The 21,906-nt window shown below is 38.5% G+C and overlaps 1 protein-coding gene across 1 annotated transcript; it reads left to right on the forward strand.

Moving 5' to 3' along the window:
- The first annotated feature begins 2,309 nt into the window (after positions 1-2,309).
- Positions 2,310-18,497, forward strand: TSLIG3B (tRNA splicing ligase complex subunit 3B). Its single transcript, XM_085062037.1, has 8 exons — positions 2,310-2,496; positions 3,408-3,556; positions 4,335-4,469; positions 5,025-5,203; positions 11,078-11,158; positions 11,538-11,654; positions 14,001-14,168; positions 15,363-18,497. Exons 1-8 carry the CDS (start codon positions 2,432-2,434, stop codon positions 15,714-15,716), a joined length of 1,248 nt encoding a protein of 415 aa, XP_084918163.1. The 5' UTR covers positions 2,310-2,431; the 3' UTR covers positions 15,717-18,497.
- Positions 18,498-21,906: the final 3,409 nt, after the last annotated feature.

Genomic DNA, 21,906 nt, shown 5'->3' on the forward strand with positions numbered 1-21,906 from the left:
CCACACCCATGGGCATAGATTGTTACAAAATATATTTTGTCCAGCTTTTCCGTGATTTTTTTCCCTCTCCCACAGATGGGAAACTCAGGAATGGACACAGAGAAAGTCTTGGACTGCATGAATGGTAATGGCAGGAGAGAAGCATAAGTATATATTCCCAGCTGAAATCATCTTTCAGTTGTGGGTGTCAAGAGACAATTTGTGAAATTCAATCTTGTTTTTTCTCATACACAGAACATCTCTACTATACAGAAAAGTTACAATTTTTCAAAAACACCATGTGGAATTAAAACAGTGATTGATGCATATGCTTGGCTATCATATATATATGTGTATATATATATATATATGTATGTATGTATTTATATATATGCAGTGCTATCAAAAGACAGTGGGAGATATTACTAATTTAGGTATTGTCCTGTAACAAAAATTAGCAAAATAATTTATGGCACATAGGAAAATTTGCAGAGAGACACAGGGAATAATGCTGCCACCTGCTTGTACCACACAGTATCTCTTAAACTACCAGATTTCTTTTTAGTTTTGATAGATTATGTTATGCTACTTTCACTTCCAGTGGTTTCCAGTTCTTTTCCTTAGCTTGCATTGTTGACAGATATGGAAACTTCTTGGTTTTGCAGAACTGTACAGTGATGAATCACCTGGGGTAGCATAAAGACACAGGTTTAAAAATAAAGGAAAAGAGAACAGGCTGTTTCTGTGCATTTCTGCATATCTTGTTTTCTCATTCTATTACTTGGATGCTAATGTTTAAAAAGGAGCGAGAGTATATGTTCAGAATCTCTGCTCCTTCCTTTACAGAAATTATGTTAACCCATTTGAAACACAGTCCCTTTAAAGTTCAGTCACATGGTACAAGACAGTTGAGAGCTGTGAAAGAGCTCTGAGGTACTGGCACTGATGTACACATATGGTCAACATAAATGCATCCGCCTTTAGGATGCTCTTCTTTCCCCTGACTGCCATAAACAATGTTTTTAATTTCTAGATTTCTGTGTGTGGCTATGGGAGGATGTCATGGCTGCCTTGATTCCCACTTTTTAAAGCTTAGCACTCAAAAAGCCACATTTTCTGTTAAATAGAATTAATTCAAAATAGTTGCCTCCAAAATTGCAGAGATTTCACACATTAAGAACATCTATGTTGTAATAACATCAATCTGATTGTATGCTTTTATGGGTCTTCACCACTGATACAGCCACTGTATTTTCTGGAGGTCCATGTAAGAAAACACTAGTAAAAAAGAGGTCAAAAGGACTGTTGTGGTTTAACTTCACCTGGAAACTAAGCAATACACAACCATTCTCTTGCTCCCCCACCACTGGGACTGGGAAGAGAATCCAAAAAGTGAGAACACGCATAGGTTGAGAAGAGCTGGAAAAGTTACCAGTTGTGATAAAAGTTTAATACATAAAGCAGAAGTAGTGCATGCAAGCAAAGAGAAACAATGAATTAATTCACTGCTTCCCATGGGCAGGCTGGGAGGCATTCAGCCAAACCCAGGACAGCAGGTACTTGGGAAGACAAGTGCCATCGCTCCAAACATCCCCCCTTACTCCTTCTTCCCCAGCTTTATACACCCATCGTGACACCCCACGGCCTGGAACATCCCTTTGGTAGCTGGGGTCGGCTGTCCTGGCTGTGCCCCCAGTTCCTTCACAGCTGGGGCACTACGGAGTACGAGAAGCAGAAAAGGCCTTGGCTCTGTGCAAGTGCTGCAATAACACAAATATCTCTTTCAACACTGTTTTCACCACAAACCCAAAACACAGCCCCATACTAGCCACTGTGAAGAGTTAATTCTACCTCAGCCAAAGTCTGCACAGCAGGGCTGAGGCACCCCACAGTGGAAAATCAGGACTACAGGTGCCCTGGAAACCTTTCACAATTGGAGAGATCCCAGAATTACCGCAGAGGTCCAGGCCTAAAATCTGCCTTTTTGAACCACAACCCAGAGGCGGCTTGGGGTAAAGGCGGCAGAGCTGGCTGCTCTGGCATGAGCCGTGTCCAGAGCCCAAACGGGCGTCTGTGGTCTCTCCTGGCCCGGTGTTTTTCCAGGTGGCTGGTACCGGATGGAGCGGGGTAGGCGACTGCGGCGGGCAGAGGTTCGGGGCCAACTCCGGAGCACAGCCGCAGGGCCAGGAGCCGAGCCTAGCGGGGAAAGCTGAGGGAGCCTGGGCGCTCCCCAGCACGGGCAGGACAGCAGAGCAGGGCAGTATAGCATGGCCATCCCAGCCACATGCGGGGAGTGGTCCCGAGGGGCGGCCGCCGAGAGAGGGGCGGGGGCAGCCCGGGGCCTCCCCCGGCCGGGGCTGCCGTGCGGCGGCAGCGGAACGCGGCGGCGGCGGGCGCGGGTTGCGGAGGGCCGGTTTGAGGCGCGCACCGCGCAGCGCAGCGCGGCGCCGGCATGAGGGAGCTGCCGCCGGGCCCGGGGATGGAGAGCGACATCTTGGACGCGCTGGAGGCCTTGGGGTAACCGGGGAGCGGCGGCGGCTCCCCCTGCGAGGGGCGGCGGGCCGAGGGCAGCCTGGGCGGGCGCGGAGCGGGGCACCGCCGCCGCGGGGGAGAGGCCGGGCCGGAGGCGGGAGCGAAGGGGAGCGCGGGAGCGGCAGAGCGACAGGGATCGGCAGAGGGACGGGGATCGGCAGAGGGACGAGGAGCGGCAGAGGGACGGGGAGCGGCAGAGGGACAGGGATCGGCAGAGGGACGAGGAGCGGCAGAGGGACGGGGAGCGGCAGAGGGACGGGGAGCGGCAGAGGGACGGGGAGCGGCAGAGGGACGGGGAGCGGCAGAGGGACGGGCCCCGCGTTGCGGCGGGAGCCGGGGTCTCGGCGGGGCAGGGCCTGGGCCGGGAGCGGGTCACGGCTGCGGTGCGGGAGGGCAGAGGGGCCCGGGCGCTCGGCGGGGCGCAGCGGCGCTGGTCAGCGCTGGCGCTGCAGGCTGGCGGGGCAGCTCCCCGTCCTTCGGTGCCCACCGCCCGCGATGTGCTGCGCATGGTACGGGGCAGAAACCGTGCGAAACTTGATTTTCAGTTGTCTTCTCCCACTGCACTTCCAGGGCAGTGAATTGTTAATGGTAGGAGGAAATGCACTTGAATTAATGCTTGGGTTCTTCTCTGCCAGGCGTGTTTTGAGAGATCAAAGTCTGTTTTCACATACACATGTGAAAATGCCTGCCTCATATTTTCTGACAAGCTCTTTTGTTTATAAGTGACCAATAAATTTTGGTGTGTTTAAAAAAAAGTCTGAATTTTTCCTTGACAAAAGTAATGTACAAAGATTCATTCCTTTGAGTGTAGGTACTAATTAGCTTAGAGTAAAATAATTTTAAAATGTATCTTTTCTGTTGCACTTCTTTTTACTAATGTTTTTCTGTCTGTGAAGGTACACGGGTGCTCTGTTGGAGGAGGAAGCTCTGAATAAAGCAGCAGAAAATGGATTGTCTTCACCAGAATTTTTTGAGCTTTGCGTTTGGTTAGGTTCCCAAATAAAGTCACTCTGTAATATGGAAGAAAGCATCACTGCAACGGATGGTACATGAATGTTAATTTAGTATTTGTTCAGTGGATTTAGACCCATATTGTTCAGCTAATAGTGGAATTACAGTGTTAAAGGTTACAAGATAACTGAAAGATAGCCAGACTTAGGTTGATATTTATGTATTTATAGCTCCTAGATTAAGGCCTTGTGTTGTGAAGACTGTTTCAAAAGGAAAAAGAAAGGTGATTTGGGGTGGTTTTAGATCTACATAAATATAAAAAGTACATTCACGCCTGTAATCATATTTTAATGGCGTAAATTGCAGTGCTGGGTGTTTTCAGGCTGTTGGTCCTGTCAGCACTGTGTATGGATATGTGAAGTGCTGGGTAGCATTGCCTGATTGTTTCTGTCGAGTGCTGGAATTTGGATGAGATTTTATATTACTTATGTTTACACCAAAAAAGTAGTAGAACTAAAAACAATCACTAAAAATAATAGGTTCATGACTCCTGTAACTTCTTCATCAGAAAATTAGTTACATCTACATGCTGTTTAGTGACATAAACTGTTCACTTCCTACTGATGTTCATTTGTGCTCATGTCTTCACAGACTGCTGTAGCATTACCTCATTCAAAGCACAAGTACAGTATACCATTAGAAGGCATGTCTGCTTATATGTAGGACTTTTTAAAGAAAAAGTGTCACTAGGGTGGTATGTGGTTAATCTTTGGGCTGTTGAAATCTGCTGTTTAAGAGTATAAGTTAAAATTAGATTGCAGTTTGATGTTTCTGTAAAAAGCCATTAACTAGTTGTGCATTTTTTTCCATAGGTGTGAAGGATGTAGAGAGCTTCCAGCTTGAGATTAGTGGCTTTCTGAGAGAAATGGCTTGTCCGTATTCGTCACTGGTATCTGGAGACATCAAAGACAGATTAAGAGAGAAAGAAGATTGTCTTAAACTCCTGTGTAAGTAATAATAATTTTTCCCATTTACAATACAGTATTTTATGTGCCTGCTTTGCCATTACTGTACAATTTATATTGCAGAGTTCTTAATGGGTTTTTGGATTGATGTGCATGGTCATTACATCCTAGCTCAGCATGCAACAGCTCACTTGGGCAAAGTGAAAAATGGAGCAACATTAGAAAGCTGTTTGAGCAGAAACTAAAATTTCTTTTTAAAGTATGGTGCAACCTACTGGGACCTCCTGATCCCTCTCTTGATCCAGTTGTTCCAGCTCACCTAAACTGAGACCTTGCTTCCTGTGTTTGTGAGAGGTTTCAGGGCAGCTTGTGCAGAAATGCTGCAGAATCTGAAGGTGCTGAAAGCAGAATTGAAAGAAACAATGTCTAAATTGGGTTTGACAAAGGAGTGGCAGCAGGAACCAGTGTGATAATATGAAACTCCCTTTTATCACAGTTATCTTACAAATGTATATATTATGGATGTATATGATAATGTGGATGCAGAAATACTTAAGTGTCTCTAAATCTGCTCTAAATTATGATGCTTTTCTCTAGTATTTCTAAGTACAGAACTTCAGGCTTTAAAGATTCTGCACAGCAAGAAAATTAAAGGCTCTCATTTGGAAAAGCACAATGAAATTATTGAGGAAGTACAAGCTATTTGTGATGCACTGGGTCTGCCAAACTCCTCATCTTCTGGTATTCCTCCCTTGTTAACCAGTGTGGAACAAAAGGTATGGACTTTTACGTGTTTTCTCTATTGCTAAACTGTAAGCTCTATCTCTTTAAGCGTTCATCCTAGAGTTAAGGGCCCAGCAATCTCACCCATAAAAGCCCTACTTGACAAGTGCAAAAGAATTTTAATTCTGAAAGCTAGCTTAATGTTTTAAGTTATGAGGTGAAGTATTTCAATATTTCCCTGAGGTTGCAATGTACCTGATCAGACATACTTCACCATGCAAGTTTAAGGTGTAAGTTTCCTATTACCCATTCAAATGTGCTGCAGCAAACAGAAAGATTTGGGTAATAACTGATTGTGCATATCTGTAGTCATTTCTGGGATGTGTTTAAATTTTAAATCCACACCTTAAATTAATTATTTTTAGTTCATTGATTCCTTAATTGCAAGTATGGATTTGTTGGTGTCACTGCCATAGTTGCAGAATAGGATGAAAATGCATGAATTACCAGTATGCAGTGAATGAGCCCACTTAAACCTTATTCAGCAAAACAGTAGTATCTGTTGTGTCCCCCCAGGTTCTAACTCATTTCACTGATGTGATCCTTAATGTGATTTCCTTACTGCCGAATGGAAATAGGCTCTTGAGGTGGAATTTATCTTCTCTGTCAGACAGCTGAAAGTTTTGCTCTTCATCTCTCTCTGATGTTTGGGAAGAGACTGAGTGACTGATCGCCCCTTAAGGGTAGAATGAAAACTCCCTCTGCTTTTGAGTCTTTGTAATAATTTTACATGATTGTGCTTCCTTTTTTCCATCTTCCTTATCAGTCAGTGGGCTGTTGAACATTCAGAGATTTTGGGGGGAGGGCCTGTTACTTGAATGGTTTTCTTACATCTGTCTTCAGTACAACAAGACAAAACCTTTAATAGATTCACTTGCAAAAGGTGCAAATGGAAATGCCTATTCCTGCACTATTAATGGTGCTTGATTTGTTTAGTTCTAAGGAAATTCTTACATCCAGCAAATATTTTTGAAGGGATGAAGAAACAATTCTAGCACTGTTCTGAGAATGAAAATTTCAGAGTTACAGCTATTAACTAATGGATTTAAATTGATTTTTTTTTATCAGATTCTGCTGATCTCCCTGTGTGGGTGTTAGCTGTGTTTACATCCATGTGAGTTTGTAGGCTGCAGCCATGGCTGGTGGCCTTTCTTGCTCAATTCCTTGCTTCACTTCTCAAGTACAGATTTCGTTTCATCCCATTATAGGGGTAGGACTGCAGTTCTGCAGTTGTGGGACAGCCTGGAGCACCAGCTCCTTCATACACACATAGTGATACTAGAACATTCTCTTTGAATTATTAGACATTAAGGTGGTATCTGCCACCTTTTGCAAAGTCCAAGATTTCTTATCAGATAGGCTCACAGGCTTGAATTGTGTGTATTGTTTCTGTCCCAGTTTGTATTAACTGTTAACAGTACTAAAATGAGCAGAATCTTAAAAGTGTTTTAGCTTTGGTTTTGGTTGCTTTTTTTTTTTTTTAATAATGCTGCCTTGGCTATTTTCCAGTAGTTTTCAGGTCTGTCAGTTCCACAGTGGATGTACCACCTGTACTCACTTCAAAGTGTAGAAAGGTGGCAACACTAGTTCATTCATCTTCTGTGACTTCAAATTAAGTATAATTTGTTCTGTGTGTTTCATCCCTTATAAACTAAGGATTTTTTCCTACCTTGCAGGAGATTTTGTAGAATTTCTGCTATAGGTTTACTCGTCTCTCATCCATTACTTTAATACAGGATGAGTTTGGAGGTTTTTTGATAGATTACGGAGTTAGAGACCTACATTTATAGGTATAGCTGCATTAGAAAGGTGGTGCCACCAATTAAAGTTCATTGGCTTTGTAAACATTTGTTTTCAGAGCACCATTTCATCTTTTTTTATATGCTCACAAACATTCTATTGAAATAATTAATTTATTTTTCCAAATGTTTTACAGGTTTTGATTTAGTTAGATTCTGCATAAAATTGTGCTGTTGATGTTTAGTATTATATCATTCTTAATACAAACTTACATATTGACCTAGTACTTTTATTTAGTATGTCTGCAAATGTATCTGCAGCATTTCAACATGTCTACTCTTTGTCTCTGTCTAGCATCTTTTCCAGCATTGTCACTAGCTGTGGGAGTAGTTCTGAGAATAGTTTGGCTGTGCAGCAGCAACCTACCAAAGGGACAGATCACACACTGTATTTTGGTATGGAATATTAGAACATTTATTGTTTAAGTAATTTTCCAGTTTATTTAAGAGACTAGTATAAAATCAGGGTTGCTTTCTTCATTCAAACATTTTTCTAGTAGCTGAAACTTTGAATCACAACAAGTGTCTTTTGCATCTCCTGTAATTACCTAGGGTTGGTTATCAACATACATAAGAAAATGTCAAACAAAAATATATTTAAAGTTAAATAAGTACTGAGTTTATCTGCAGGTATTTGAAAGAGAGGCTTAAAAATATTTTTTGCTTAACATTTTAGGTGATCTCTCTGCAACTGTGCAGTACACCTTATGATTAATTAAGGCAATGTTCTTTCTTTAAAGTGTTAACTTTAAAGTTTAACTTTAATTTTAACTCTGTGCAAAAGGTGTTAAACGTAAAAATTACTGTTCTGTTTTGACAGATAAAGATAATTAATAAATATATTGAACATGGTAATAAAATGTGAGCTCAGTTTTTTTTAAGGGAGTACAAAATTACAAAACAAATGAGAAATGTCATATTCAATACATAAAGATACACTTTATTTGGTAACAGTAGAATAACTGAGTATTTTCATGCAGCAGATTTTTAAGTTGGTATTTTTGTCTGAAGCAGATCCAACAGCTTATTTGTTTTCATTTTATTTTTCAAAAGTGTGTGAAGTTCCAAAACAATCCCATAAATTTTTGGTGTTACCAAGGTCAGTGATTACACAGTATTCCAAATAGTCAAATGTACTTGTCTACATCTGGCTTTAATTATTTGGTTTGCTTTTTACACCTGAATGTTTAGAAACTTTAGGACGATTTGGCTATTACAATTTGTTTTACATTTCTTTGAGTATGTTTTCCCTGCTCTTTTAACTGGGCACTACTTTTGGTATTATTCCCAGTTACATGTTAGGTGTGGTTTTTTTTTTCAAACTCCTGCATGTCCTTCTCAATCTAGGGCAACTGTTACATGTAGGAATATGTGTTATAACATAGATCCTCACATCCATTGTATTCTTGTCCTCTGGCAGACAGGTGTGTGTCAGAGTTCCTGTGCTCATACCTGTGTCGTCAGTCATGGCTGGACAATGTGTTCTGCAGCTGTCAGGCAGCTCAGCTTGGTTTCACCATGTAGCAGTAGGATTTCCCCATGAGCCCTGCTGATGGGAGTGAGGAGTACGTGGAGATTCAGTAATCTGGATATGACTTCATGATCTGTCATAAACATAGACCAGTTCATGAGCACAGACCAGTTCATCAGTGAAGAGATTCCTTCTTAACTGTTACTTGATTAGTAAAGCTATACTGGATAAAAATTGCATAGGTATTCTCTTTAGCTTGGAAAGAAAATGTTGCAGAAACTTGGGGGCAGTCCCTCAGTCAGTAAAGGATTGTTTCATGTAGCTGCTCTTACTTCTAATTCTGATTTTCACTGATTGTCTTCCTTAGTTGTTCTCTTTAAACTTCCTTTCACTTTTCAGTTAATGGAAATCAGGAGTATGCAGGACTTGTGATGGCAGAATGTGTGGCTTTTATATGTGGAGCCCAGTGTTGGGTTTACCTCTTAGTTGTCCTTGCAGCTGCAACCTTACAGTAATTCTAACTTCTAGATAGTGTTCAGCATCACTGGTTTTCAGATCTTCTTTCACACTCTAACTGTGAATTATGTTGAGGATTTTTCATTCTGTTGTCTTGGTTTTTGTTCCAGCAGCTGGTCTCATGTTGATACTCTCTTCCTTTCAACTCATTAGAACCTTTGAGGTAATATTTCTGACCTCAATGGTATGTGAATAGACACCTCTTGCCCAAAAGAACTTTTAATTCATCTGCAGTTCATTCCTTCCATACTAATTACTGATCTGTTCATTTCTTGCTGTCATACTGATCTTATTCCAATGCTGATTATTAACTTTAGATTTGATTCTTCAGACATTTGTTTAAATTCATAGTTTGTGCTTAGGTACATTTGCATTTTGGAGTGGAATATGACAGGCACCATGTACATGCTTCAGTAAGATTAAAAAAAAAAAGGCTACATTTAGAAAACAGGCAGACAGCCCTACAGTGTTTTTTGTAAAGAAAAGAAAGGTTGTAGAAAAGCAAGAATTATCAGAGCGAGAGGAGTGTTGGGATCAGTAGGGGACATGAAACTGAACTTGGCCACTTATGTGACCTCTTTTGATATGAATGGAATATAACAGCAGGGAATAGTACAGTAAGTAGATGGCCACTTTTCAGATACTACTAGGCTGTCTTTCCTAAAGGAGTCAAAACACTGTTTTCCCTTAGTTTGCTCACTGCACCATATATTTACCTCAGACTTTTTTTGGGATATTGTGTTTTTAACTTGACTGAGTGCTGCCTAGCAATGATGTAAAAAAAGCTAAAAATATATACACCTTGGTTTTCACACAAAATTTGAGATCAGATTTTTTCTTCATATATGCAAAAAAAAAAAAAATTGAGTTAGAAAAATCCTGACACATGGGAGTTGATTTTCTAAGTATTTCTTTAATCAATTAACTAGATGCTCTAGAATTTGATTTCTGACTGCTGGAATTTTTTTCATAGTGATCACTAGAGATGGTATTTCTATAAGAAGTGAAGCTCAAAACTGAGCTTTAAACCATCCTTTATGATAAATGTAATGTAAATGCCTGTGTGCCCACGTGAAGTCTTATAATCCTTGCAAATGTATCTAATGGCTGTCCCCAGCTGCAGGTTTTACTGTAGATCACGCACTACCTTAATCTCTGCTTTGACATGTAAAAGATAATTAACTCTAGTTTTACTCATTTTGCTTGGTTTCCCATAGTTATTTGGTAACACAAATGAAGATGTAGTTCTCCCATCAGACCGTGTACAAATCTTGCAGGAAAAATAATATGCATGCAGTCTACTCCAGCTGCAAAATCAGTTGGCTGAAAAGTTATGTGCAAGTGTTGTGGGCATTCATGGTAATGGTTTTAGAAGAGAGCTTTGCTGAAGGAAGCTCACTCAAGAAGAGGAGGTAGAGGTTTCTTGTAATGAGAGAGAAGAATGCAGTGGTAGTTGGAAGGCAGAGAGAGCTTATTTCATCTCTGATTATTGAGAACAAGAACTAGTGGAAGAAATATAAGCAAGTTGGATTTGGAGTGAATGCAAAAGTTTTAAACATAATGTTATTTTAAACATAATGCTGGAACCAACTATAGCATTAGAATAAAATTAATGAGAAAGAATGACTGCATACCTATCATATCTCCTACCTTTTTTACTAGCACCCATCACCAGATTTTTTTTGCGGCCCAGTGTAGCATTTGGCAACAGAACTCCTAACTTCCAGTTGTTGTAGTTACATGACTTAGTAATATGTAAAATGAGTAATTTAACTAGTCCTTCTTTCTGTATGAACTTGATAAATTTGCCATATGGCTATTGTTCTCTTACTGGGAGGAGAAGTGATGTGCCATAAAATATTTTTGTGGCTGGTCAAATATTTAGAGGCTGGTCATCATATAAAAGTATTCAGGAAATCCTTTTATAGGGGATCTTAAGCCAGAAGATGCATATCTGTTTTCATCAGTCTGCTAAAACAAATGTGCTGTGTTTGATCTTACAAGTAGCAAAATGGAATTGAAAAAGTTGTGCTGAAATCTAAATATCATTTGTGTTCTGAGATGTATGTGTTTTCTTTCAGATAAAGGACATTCTCTCAAAAGTTAAAAATAACCATGTGGGGAAGTCTCTGCTAACAAAACCTCTGAACTCTGACCAAGTGGTAAAGAAAGTTTCTCCATTTATTTTCAGTGTTTAACAGGATGGTCAAAATTAATGTATACAGCTTCATTTAACTTTGCCTTTTACAGTCACTGTTCTATTGCTGAATATTTATTCTGAAATTCAATTGCTAAATACTAACAATGATAATCAGATACTTCCAGAATTGACATTATAAACCAGACCTTTTGTTGATTCATCCATGATTAACTTTCAAAACATTTCATATATACATATCACTGTACCATTAGATAGACGCTCTGTAGTTTATCGTGGTCACCTCAGGGTAGACATTTTATTTGATGAATGGGGTTAACTTCAAATTGACTTCTATAACTTCATATATTTGAGTGTTTGAATTTCTTATTGTAACACTGCAGGAAAGATTGGAAAAAATCAATGATGCTCTTTGCAGTGAATATGAGTGTCGACGGCGGATGTTAATGAAGAGGCTCGATGTGACTGTACAGTCTTTTGGCTGGTCTGACAGAGCAAAGGTAAACTTGATGTATTTTATGATCCTTGTAGGTGGGAGTCTGCTATAGTTCTTCAAGTCTTCCTATGCAATATGCATACCACGTAAATACACTTCCACTACTGTTACCTTTTTTCCAGCCTGTTTGTCATCCCAAGTTGCAATATCCAAATCCTAGGAATTGAGGAAGGGGAGGGATTTAACCAGGTGGCACTGTCCATCCTTTGTGACTGTTTGTAGCCTCACAATTAGAAATTCTAGCATCCTCTGCTAGGGTTTCTCACTTTAATTAAACTTCTCATCTCCCTGTTTTCTTTTCTGTATCTAAGACCCTCCAATGAAGTAAACTAGGAGGGAACTTCAGCAATTCTCATGCAGATGCAGAAGACAAACCCCAGGCCTTAACATAGATTGGGTGTAAAAAGTGACTCCTCATAAAGTCTGTGAGGTTACGGCGACTGCTGCCTATCGTGGGTTCAGTGCCACTGGGTGAACAGCTGTTCAGTTGAACACCTTGTGTGAGAAAGTCACACAATTGCTTGTAATCCTTTAGGTCACTAAGTATTCCAAAGCACTCCTCTGTATTTGCTCTGCTGGTATTGTTTTAATTGTGATAATGTAATTTGTGCTATTTCTTAGACTGTGGATATTAAAAACTAGTCATGATATTTCTGAGCTGGAAATATATCTTGTTGGTATCCAAAAGAGTAGGGAGATAAGGTACACGAAGTTTGTAATTTGATGAAGACACATATGAGAAACTGGAGGCAGATGTTTTTGCTCATGAGTGGCAAGACCAGCTTTCCTTCCAAAGTTTTCTGTAGAAAGCTTAAGATGGGTAAATGTTAAATCTTGGAAAGATTACTGAAAGTATGGATTTTTACAAGTCTTTGTGGCATCACAATTTGTCACTGACACATGCAGAATCAACTTCATGAAATTCACCATCACTGGAAGACATGAGTCTAGGTTTTACTGTGCTGTGTTGGAATGGCTCACTGTATAATTTCTGAAGGAGTTCTGAATGCTTTTATGCTGTGAGAAAGGAAAAGGGGGCATTTAGCTCAGAGAAGCCAGGAGATGTCCCTACTTGTATAACTTCCTTACAGCTGTACCAGTACAATCATATATCTTCAAATTTAAAGTATACTTCTAAAATGCAGTTGATGTGACTGATGACTAACATAAGCAGACTAAAACTTCGTCACTTGCTGTTGTTCCATTCAAGCAATGTGAAAAACAATGAATGCCCTTTTGAAATAGAACAATAGTTTAGAGAGATTTTAGATGATAAAGTAGTCAGGTGATTCATTTTCCTGTCTTTTGAAGACTGTTGATGTGAAATATATGCAGTTACAGACATAACCAGGTTACATACTAATTCAAAATCACATACCATTTTCAGTCTTTTTTTTTCCCATTATTTGTCTTGAAGGATGTTCATAACTTCTTTGAGAAGGTTTTGGTGATTGAAAATGTTCTGGCATTGATGTAATTTAGAATTTTGGGGTTTTTTTAAGTCAAGAGACGATTGTTGTCTTTTTAAAATTTGCTAGCTTGCCTTTTTTCCCCCACCATTAAATAGGTATGGATACATCTGCTTTTGATGGTGTGGCATTTTTGGGGGTTTTTTAGGTTTTTTTGTAACTTGTGCTTACCCCAGGAGGGGTAAGTTTGCAAACTGAAATGGGTTCACAAATGATGGAGTAATTACCTAGCAAAACAGTCTTGTAAAGGTTCAACACCTGTTGTCTGGTCTAGCCAATATCAAGTGTTTTCTTTTGCTCTGAAGATCATTCTAGATTTTCCCAAAAAGTGTATTTATTTTTCTTTTTTGCTAAAGAAACAAAACATCAAAGCATGCTTGGAAAAAATCTCATATTCTCCCCTTCTCAGTGTCACTTTTGCATGGTTTGCATAAGTGTTTTGCTTCATTGATACATTTTCACTATATTTCCACGAATTTACTTTACTTTGAAGCTGCTCTGTTTTCATCACATTGAGAAGTGTTGAATTTGGTTATGTAAAGCTCTTGAGAGAGCAGTATGGACTCCTTAAGTTTCAGTCTGTAGACATGTTGGAAGACATTAAAGAATCCATTAGATGCCAGTGGGTAGAGGAGTTTCTTTTGAAATGGCGCTAAGTTTCAGCATCAATTATACACAATCAGCAGCACTTTCTGTATAATAGCTCCACCAACATGAAGAGAATTGGTGATAACTGACACGTTTTGTAAGATAGTCTGTATTTTCAGAAGCTACCCCTTGTGTTCAGAGTGAAACTTACTGAGACTAGTACATGGTTTATAGTAAGTCTGTTTGTGTGTTTGATGCCTGGCAAGTAAGTAGTGTTTGATGTTATCCTTTAGGTAAAGACAGATGAAATAGCGCGGATCTATCAGCCCAAGCGCTATGCGCTGTCTCCAAAGTCAACCATTACATTAGCTCACCTTCTTGCTGCTCGTGAGGATTTGTCCAAGATCATAAGAACAAGTAGTGGATCAACACGGGAGAAAACTGTCTGTGCTATCAACAAGGTATGCTTTTTGTTTCTGGCACAAGCTAAAAGGACATGGAAATTTACCAACCTGTCAAAAATAATTCTGGAATTAAATTGGTTTTGCTTTGTATTTTCATTTTTTCCATATAAGAAAGGAAGGTTTTCAGTATTCCAGCAAATATTGCAGAAACTTCTTTTTTTTTATCTTACTAGACAGTCATGCAACCGGATGAAACAGGGTAGTGTAGATGAGAGGGAACAGTGTGGGGAGTAGAGTGTATGTATATGTGTGTGTGTAAATCACTTCTTGAGTTCAGTGGAACTGCACACCCCAAGGATACATAAAAGTGTTTGTGGTATCAGTTCCTGGGCTACCTTGCCAGGATTGTGTTGTTTGGTTTGTAGACCAGCATCTCTAGCTCATCATTGTGATAAATCACAAACGTTCCTGTGGAAATGTCATTTTGCTGCAAAGTAAAATTATCTGGTTTGACTACAGTAATGAATCAACTTGTGCTGCTTTCTTGTGTGTGATAAAAGCTGAAGATTGTGAGTAGTGACACGAGTTTCACCATTCAAATGGTGACTAAACCTGCTTTTATTGATCCTGTATTTACAAATTTTCCTAATGTTTTTTGCCTCATTTAGGTACCCTTTAATATGTTTTGATCCCAAAGACTGTGGAATTTCTAAATTATTGTAGACTCTCAAAGAAAGTTGGGGTTTTTTTCTGGAGAGGATTTTGGTTGGAGTGCCTGGGACTGATCAGAGGATGTTAACATTGATCACACAGCATTTAGAAAATGTTTTTTGCCAGCTGATTAGGTTTGAACTTGAACTTTGAAATTTAAGTAGAAGAGCCACATCATAGGGAGACTTTTCTATACGAATATATATTTGTATTTGTATATATTACATATGAAGTATGTATATTGCTTATTGTAGTATTAATACTTCAGGTGTGTAGTGTTCTTCACAAAAATTTCACGAAAGTAATGTGAGCCAGATAGATGCAGTTATTTCTGTTTTAGAGGTGAAAAATGAGAACACGTTAAGAGTTCTGCTGTGATGTTACAAGGACTGGACACAGTGATTCTGCTGTCAGGCACTGTGCTGAAGGGCTGTATTTCCTGAAAACAGCAGGCAGCATTTCTCTGTCCACAGCAGAAAAACCTGTGTCTCTTCAAGTTACTGGTTTTTAAGTCTGAAAATTATCTATTTTTCCATATAGGTTCTGATGGGGAGAGTCCCTGACCGTGGAGGCAGACCAACAGAGATTGAACCACCTCCTCCCGAAATGCCTCCATGGCAAAAAAGACAAGAAGGTGGTGGAAGAGGTGGCTGGGGAGGTGGTGGTGGTGGAAGGGGTAACTGGGGGGGTGGGGGGGGTAGAGGAGGAGGAGGTGGAGGTTTCAGAGGTGGTGGAAGAGGTGGGGGTGGCTTCCAGGGTGGGGGTGGCTTCCAGGGTGGGGGTGGCTTCCAGGGTGGGGGTGGCTTCCAGGGTGGCAGGGGAGGTTATGGTGGCAGGGGAGGCTATAATGATCCATATGGTGGAAGAGGAGGGGGAGGATACCGGAGATACTAAAGTACTGTACATCTTGACAGAGTAACTGGCAGAATATAGTGGTGGTGTTTACTGGTATTAGGAATTTAGATATGTTGACTTGGGTTTAGATTAGAATTTAGTATGATGACCATATGAATCATTTCATTAGACCAACTGATGTTCTCACTGAGTTAGTTAACTGAACAGAACTTTTATACTAAAATCTGATGACTAAAGTCCTTGTTTTTCGTACTGCTTATATGGTGTTTTTTATTATGTAATTTTATTTAAAATAAGTCTCAGAAAACTGAATAAAACCCTTTCTAAACAAACAAATATGTTAATGGTCAGACCTCTCTAATTATTGCATATTGCATGTCTACTCTCCTGCTCCAAAATGTTATGTAGAAAAAACCAAGTAGGCCTAAGAACTAGATGAAACCACTTTTAAAAGACTCAAGAATGCTGCTTTCAGGCTTTTTCTCTTCATCTCATAGTTCTTCATTTACAGTTTTCATGTGGGACATGTAAATGAATTTTAATTTCAAATGTGAAAATCCTTAAGGCTTTGGTCAAAATTGTTCAGCTAGATTCAGTTATTCTTGCAGGACTTCTCATTAAAGTAATGTTGTGGATTAATACTCTACCCAAATTAAACCAGGTTGTTGTGTTCATAATTTATCAGACACTATTTAAAGGTCAGAGCATGTACTGTAAACTGACAATCATAGTGAGTTTTGATAGTGTCTTATTTTGATTTTACCTGTTTTCCATTATTGGTGTTCCATAAAAATATTTTAAGATCAGATTGGGCAGGAAACTGCAGCCATCATGTCTGGTAAGAATTCATGTATATATCCTTGTGAATCAGCCTTGAGACATAAAGTTTAAATAAGCTGAGCTTTGTAAGAAAGAACATGATAGTATTTTTCTTCTTCCCCCTTTTTTAAATTTTCCTCTTCTGTGCCTGCTCTGTGTTTGGGAGTCACCAACTGCCTAGTTAAAAAGACACCTCATACAGCAGGTTGCCTTTCCTCAGTGATTTCTCTCTTACTCTGCCAACCTTTAAAAGAAACCATCTTTACATGGTGTGGGTGCCTTTTCCCTCACATATACTGTTTCTCTTGGAGCTAGCTAATTGTCATGCCATTATGGCTGTAAATATAGGTAGAGAGGATTTAGAGTTGTCACTGAAAGAAGACAGTTTCTGCTGCCCAGTATCTTTTAGATCTCCCATGCTGTGAAGCTGCTCCTGAGAACAGAGGGATGATGTCTGACTGGGTAGTCATGACAGCATTTGTCAGGGTCAGGTTACTGCAGAGAGATTCAGGAAGGCATCTGATTAACCTGGTGTGTCTGTTGATTAAATAGCACAGCAGCCTTGAGGCACTTATAACTGTAGGCTTAACTGCAGGTTGAACTTCAGGATGTGATTTTGAATTTATGTTCCTCAGTTACAAGTTCTTTCTGCACAAATTTCCTGTTGATGTCCATTGGTATGCATTAATTTAAAGATTTTTTTTACCTTCATAAACATGTGTGTCATCCTGTTTCATTGGCAACTTCATGCATGAATGTAAAGCTCTGTCCAAAATCAAATAACTATCTTGAAAAAGTTTTTCTTCTGTTATTTCCTCTCTCATCAGTTCGCTTGAGAATGCTGCTTCTGATGTGATAGATATGGCTTTACCTAGGCTTTAGGGTCCCACCAGGTGCCTGACACAAAAAGGCAGTTTTCCTGGCTTGAACATGTTAGCTGGGATGCAAACTTTTGCAATAATGGCTTTATGTCACCCAACTGCTAGCACTATAGTTCCTTTGCCAAATATTTCCTATGCTCCTTACTGGCCTAATTCCTTGGCAGCCTCTGAAGTCTTTATGGAGAGAGACCCTCATGGATCACATGGAAGCATAGAATAGCTCACAAATTGATGGTGTACCGAGTGAGACTGCTGGCCTTGGAGTGAAGTGCTGCTTAGCAAAGGAAGAGAGAGTAGTTTTTACTAACCAAAGCCTTAAGATGAAATTCTGTTTGCTCATCCCAATGTTACTTTTGCTACAAGTAATCAGCAGTCGAGCATGTGGCTTTGTCAAGGAAATACACTCAGAAAACCAAACTACTTAGCTATGCTTAAAGGTTTCATTAGTCTTAGGCTGCAAGGTTGCACCAGTTTAGTTGGATTGTTGCAGCTGCAGATGTGGATGTGCATTGGTGTTTTTACACTCATCAGTCCATCCTGTTTGTAGTAGGCAGGATAGTTCTGAATTAAGTAAATCATCAAGTGAAGGAGGTATGTGCCCACTTGAATTCTAACAGGTAAATTAATTCAGTATCATATTTCAATTATATGTATGTAGGCCATGTAAAATATGGAAATGTTAATAGTTTGGTGATTTTCTTTTTTAATCTGGCCATTTCAGTTTTTCTTAAATAATTTCAAAATGTGAAGCCAGTCATTGAAAACTAAAGTAAGCACCACCATATTTCATGGAGGTATCCTTTGCTGTCCTCTTGTCAGAATGTATGCTTTTAATTTCTCAGATAATCCAATAACACCGTGAGAATGATTAATTTAAAACTCAAGTTTTGTTTGTCTTGAAAAAAACATATTTTCAAAAATTCTGTTGTAAGTAAAAGATTTTCATATATATGTTTGTGAACATTTTTGTGTTTATTCGCACTTAGTGAATACCTAAATGAATATTGTTTTGTTTGTTAAGAACTGAAAAAAAAGGTTAGGGATTTTTTTCAAGAATTGAGAGAGACACTTTTGTTGATAGCTGTAAACCCTGAGGAATAAAGTACTGTATTTGAAATTATTTTCATCATCTGTGTATTGTGATTTGGATCCACTATCGCATGTTCCTCCTGTGTTTGTAAGAAAGAATTCCTGCTGGTGATTTACAGTTGTGATGAAACTTACTTTTTTATGAAATGTAATGAAAAATATCATATATCTTGACCAAAATGGAGAAGGCTGTAGATAACTATCTAGGAAAATTTTAACAGGCAAGGTATGTCACAGGTATATACTCCCCATTACATTGTCTGGGATTACTAAGGAATCTCAGTTAAATTTTATTTTAATTTTAAAAAAAGCATAGTGATCTATATCATCACTACTTCTGTCTTTATGTAAACTAAGGAAATACTGTCCAATTACTTCTCAAGTTTTTTTATTTTCTGTAATTATGAAGAAAACCAGAACTTGTTTTGTGTGCATAAGACTGTAGAGCAGATTTGCCATATAAATAGGAGTTTTGCTTCTTGTTGTCTTCCCTTACATGATTGAAGGTAACTGAATGAATGTTCATTTCTCCATATAAAAACAAATTTAGGATATGGTATTTTGTGGTTTACTATAAGGTAAAGAATAGCAAGTCTTTAGGGTGCTACAGGGCTGCCTGTGCCATAGGCAGCATTAGCAGATGCAGTAAGAGCCTTGCTTAAACTTGGCTTTGAAATCTTTTCAAAATTAGCATTCTTAACAAAAGTGAGAGACTATGATAATAAAGACTAGTGCCTTGTAATACTTGGAATAGTGAGTAGGAGAACAGTGTCTGTACTGTGTTAACCACTCAAATACCAAAAAAATAATCTGCGAATACTTAACTTCCTAAGTTTTCCCAGGCACCATTCCAAAGCTCAGAGGAGGTGAAGGTGGTTTAGAGACTGCTGCCAGGTCAATGCTGCAGAAGGGTCTCAGGTGACAGTCAAAGGAGATGAATATAGGTTGCATAGATTTCTCTGAGATACCAAAGCAGGAGCATGAAAAGCAATTTTAATATTTTTTCTATTATAAATATTAAACCAAAATCTTACAATTTATAGAAAATCTTTACAATCTGTACACTTTTTCAGTCTTCTCAGACAGCATTAAAACCTTTTCAAGTTGCCATAGAGATCAGTTACAACAAAATAACAGACGCTAGAACAAAAAAGTATTTCCAAAAACATACATAAGCTAATCTAAAAGTGATTGTATTTAACCTGAATATGAACAGTAGCCCTGCCTTGTTAATTATGATATTACTCAATCTATTTACTTTTACCTTTAAACAATCAGAATTCATGCTTAAAAAATAAATGGGGGGTGGCATTTGTTCTTTCTGTCTTGCATGTACAGCTGAACCAAGAGAAGGAAAAGGTGAGTGTTTTCATTTAACTTATCCATGGCAAGATAAAATTCAGTATCATTGTTTGATAAAATATATTTTAAACAGGACTTTTAATTGTGTCTTTTTTTCCTAACATAAAGCAGCTTGAAGATTAACACAGAGGCAAGTGATTCTTTTTGGGCAGCATTGTCAGTTTTAACTGTAGTCAGGTTCTGCTATTAGTCTTCCATAGGAAGGAAAAAGAATGTCCAAAAGAAAAGAAAAGAAGGGACTAACAGCACTTAAAAAAAAAAAAAAAAAAGGGGAATAAATGTTAGTGGCTTTGGGCAAACAGAGAACCTGAAGGTACTTAAGGAGCTCTGAAGTTATCCAGGTATCAACTGACTTCTTTGCAGCAGGAAGTTTTCAGCACACATGAAGCACTGCACACTTGTTCTGTAAGACATTCCTGCGAACAGATCCTTTTTAAATCTTTCAGATTGAACAAGCACATAACACAGAGAAACATTAAGGTTAGCACTTAAAATGTACAAATCTGTGGTCCCAACTCAGTTTTGAGTATTAAATACTTAAATTAGTTATACAATAGCCTTTGGGCCAGATGCTGATGTTAGCGAATTTTCCTTTTAACTATGAGGTTTTGTTCATAATCTTCATCCTCCATCATAGACACAATATATGTATACACACAAGTACTATTAGAATCCAGAGTTTAGACCACTGCTAAATGAGCAGTTACCTCAGCTGTACAACAAAATTAATCAGTCTTAGGTTCTCCTTTGGGGTATTTTTGAAATAAGTGAAAATATATTCAACTTTTATCTTGCTTAATAGTTGTAGAAACAGACTTTTTTTTGCTAAATGCCTAATAAAAATACACGTTGCTCTAGATCCCTGAATAGAGGACAAAATCAAGAAATTTACAGAAAATGGGCAAACCAAGTTTGCAGACATGACCTGACAGCAATTCTGATTGCTTCACTAATCAAAGTGCAATTTCATGTTTCTTGTTAATAATTCATGTTTAGTGTATGAATTAAAAAAAGCTGTGCAGTCTTCAGAGCTGCTGTTTTTTTTCCTATGCGTTTCAGGTATTTACAGTAATGTAACAGAAAATCTACTACTACTACTACTACTACTACTCTTTCCCTTCATTTATTTTTACTTAATACATGGAGTTGCAAGCACAATCCAGTTTCAAAACAAGAATTTGGAATCACTAAACTGGCAAGTAGTTTCAAATTAACTTAATAAATAAAGCATTCATATACTTGATAATGACTGTAAATTGTGGGTGGAATATACATCTATACCATTTCGAACACAAAGCACAGATGCTATTGTAATTGACTAAATTTCAATGTACAATGGACCTGGTAATTTAAAAGTTTTGAGGAGCATGAAGTGGACTTTTTTTCTGATGTCTGTATGCGTGATAACAAATCTCTGATAAATACAAGCAAGTTTTACACAACTCTACAGATTCTCTTGGAATGCAAATGCAATTTTAAAATTGACTGTTCTGACAAGTAGATTTATCAGTAACTTGAAAGACTGTTTCATTGTCTCAACAATATATACATATTTGTCTCAACAATATATACTTTGTCTCTTAAGTTACCTCCCTCACACCTTTTACTATACAAAATTTACAGACCTAAGAGCTCACTCATCTTGACTCTTTATGTAAAGTGCATGTGAAAGCTAGGAGAGAGAAAATGGAGAAACATTATTAGGAGCTTTGAAATATAGTAGCTATTGCACTGAGATTGCTGTACAGTTTTCCTCATTATATGGCTCTAAAGGTTCTACTCAACAATGTAGAGTTGAACATGAGAGAAATATAATGACATGAGAGAAATATAATCAACCTTGTCCCAGATCTACTGTATGGGGACTACAGGTTATCCCTTAAGCCAAATAAGTTGTATTAAATGTTCCAAGTCATGGCATGGAACACAAAAATGGAAGCAGTATTCAATGTCAATCTTCTATAGTCTCACTTCTCTTATGTTAATAAAGGTGTTTGAGCAGCAGAACTTCTAAAGCTCTGAAACAGGTTTAAAAAATTGTCAGTTTATCCTGAAGTGTAAGGATCAATCAAATATCA

The sequence above is a fragment of the Lichenostomus cassidix genome, chromosome 5, assembly GCF_008360975.1.
Source record: "Lichenostomus cassidix isolate B80296 chromosome 5, HeHo_3.0, whole genome shotgun sequence".
Lineage (NCBI taxonomy): Eukaryota > Metazoa > Chordata > Aves > Passeriformes > Meliphagidae > Lichenostomus > Lichenostomus cassidix.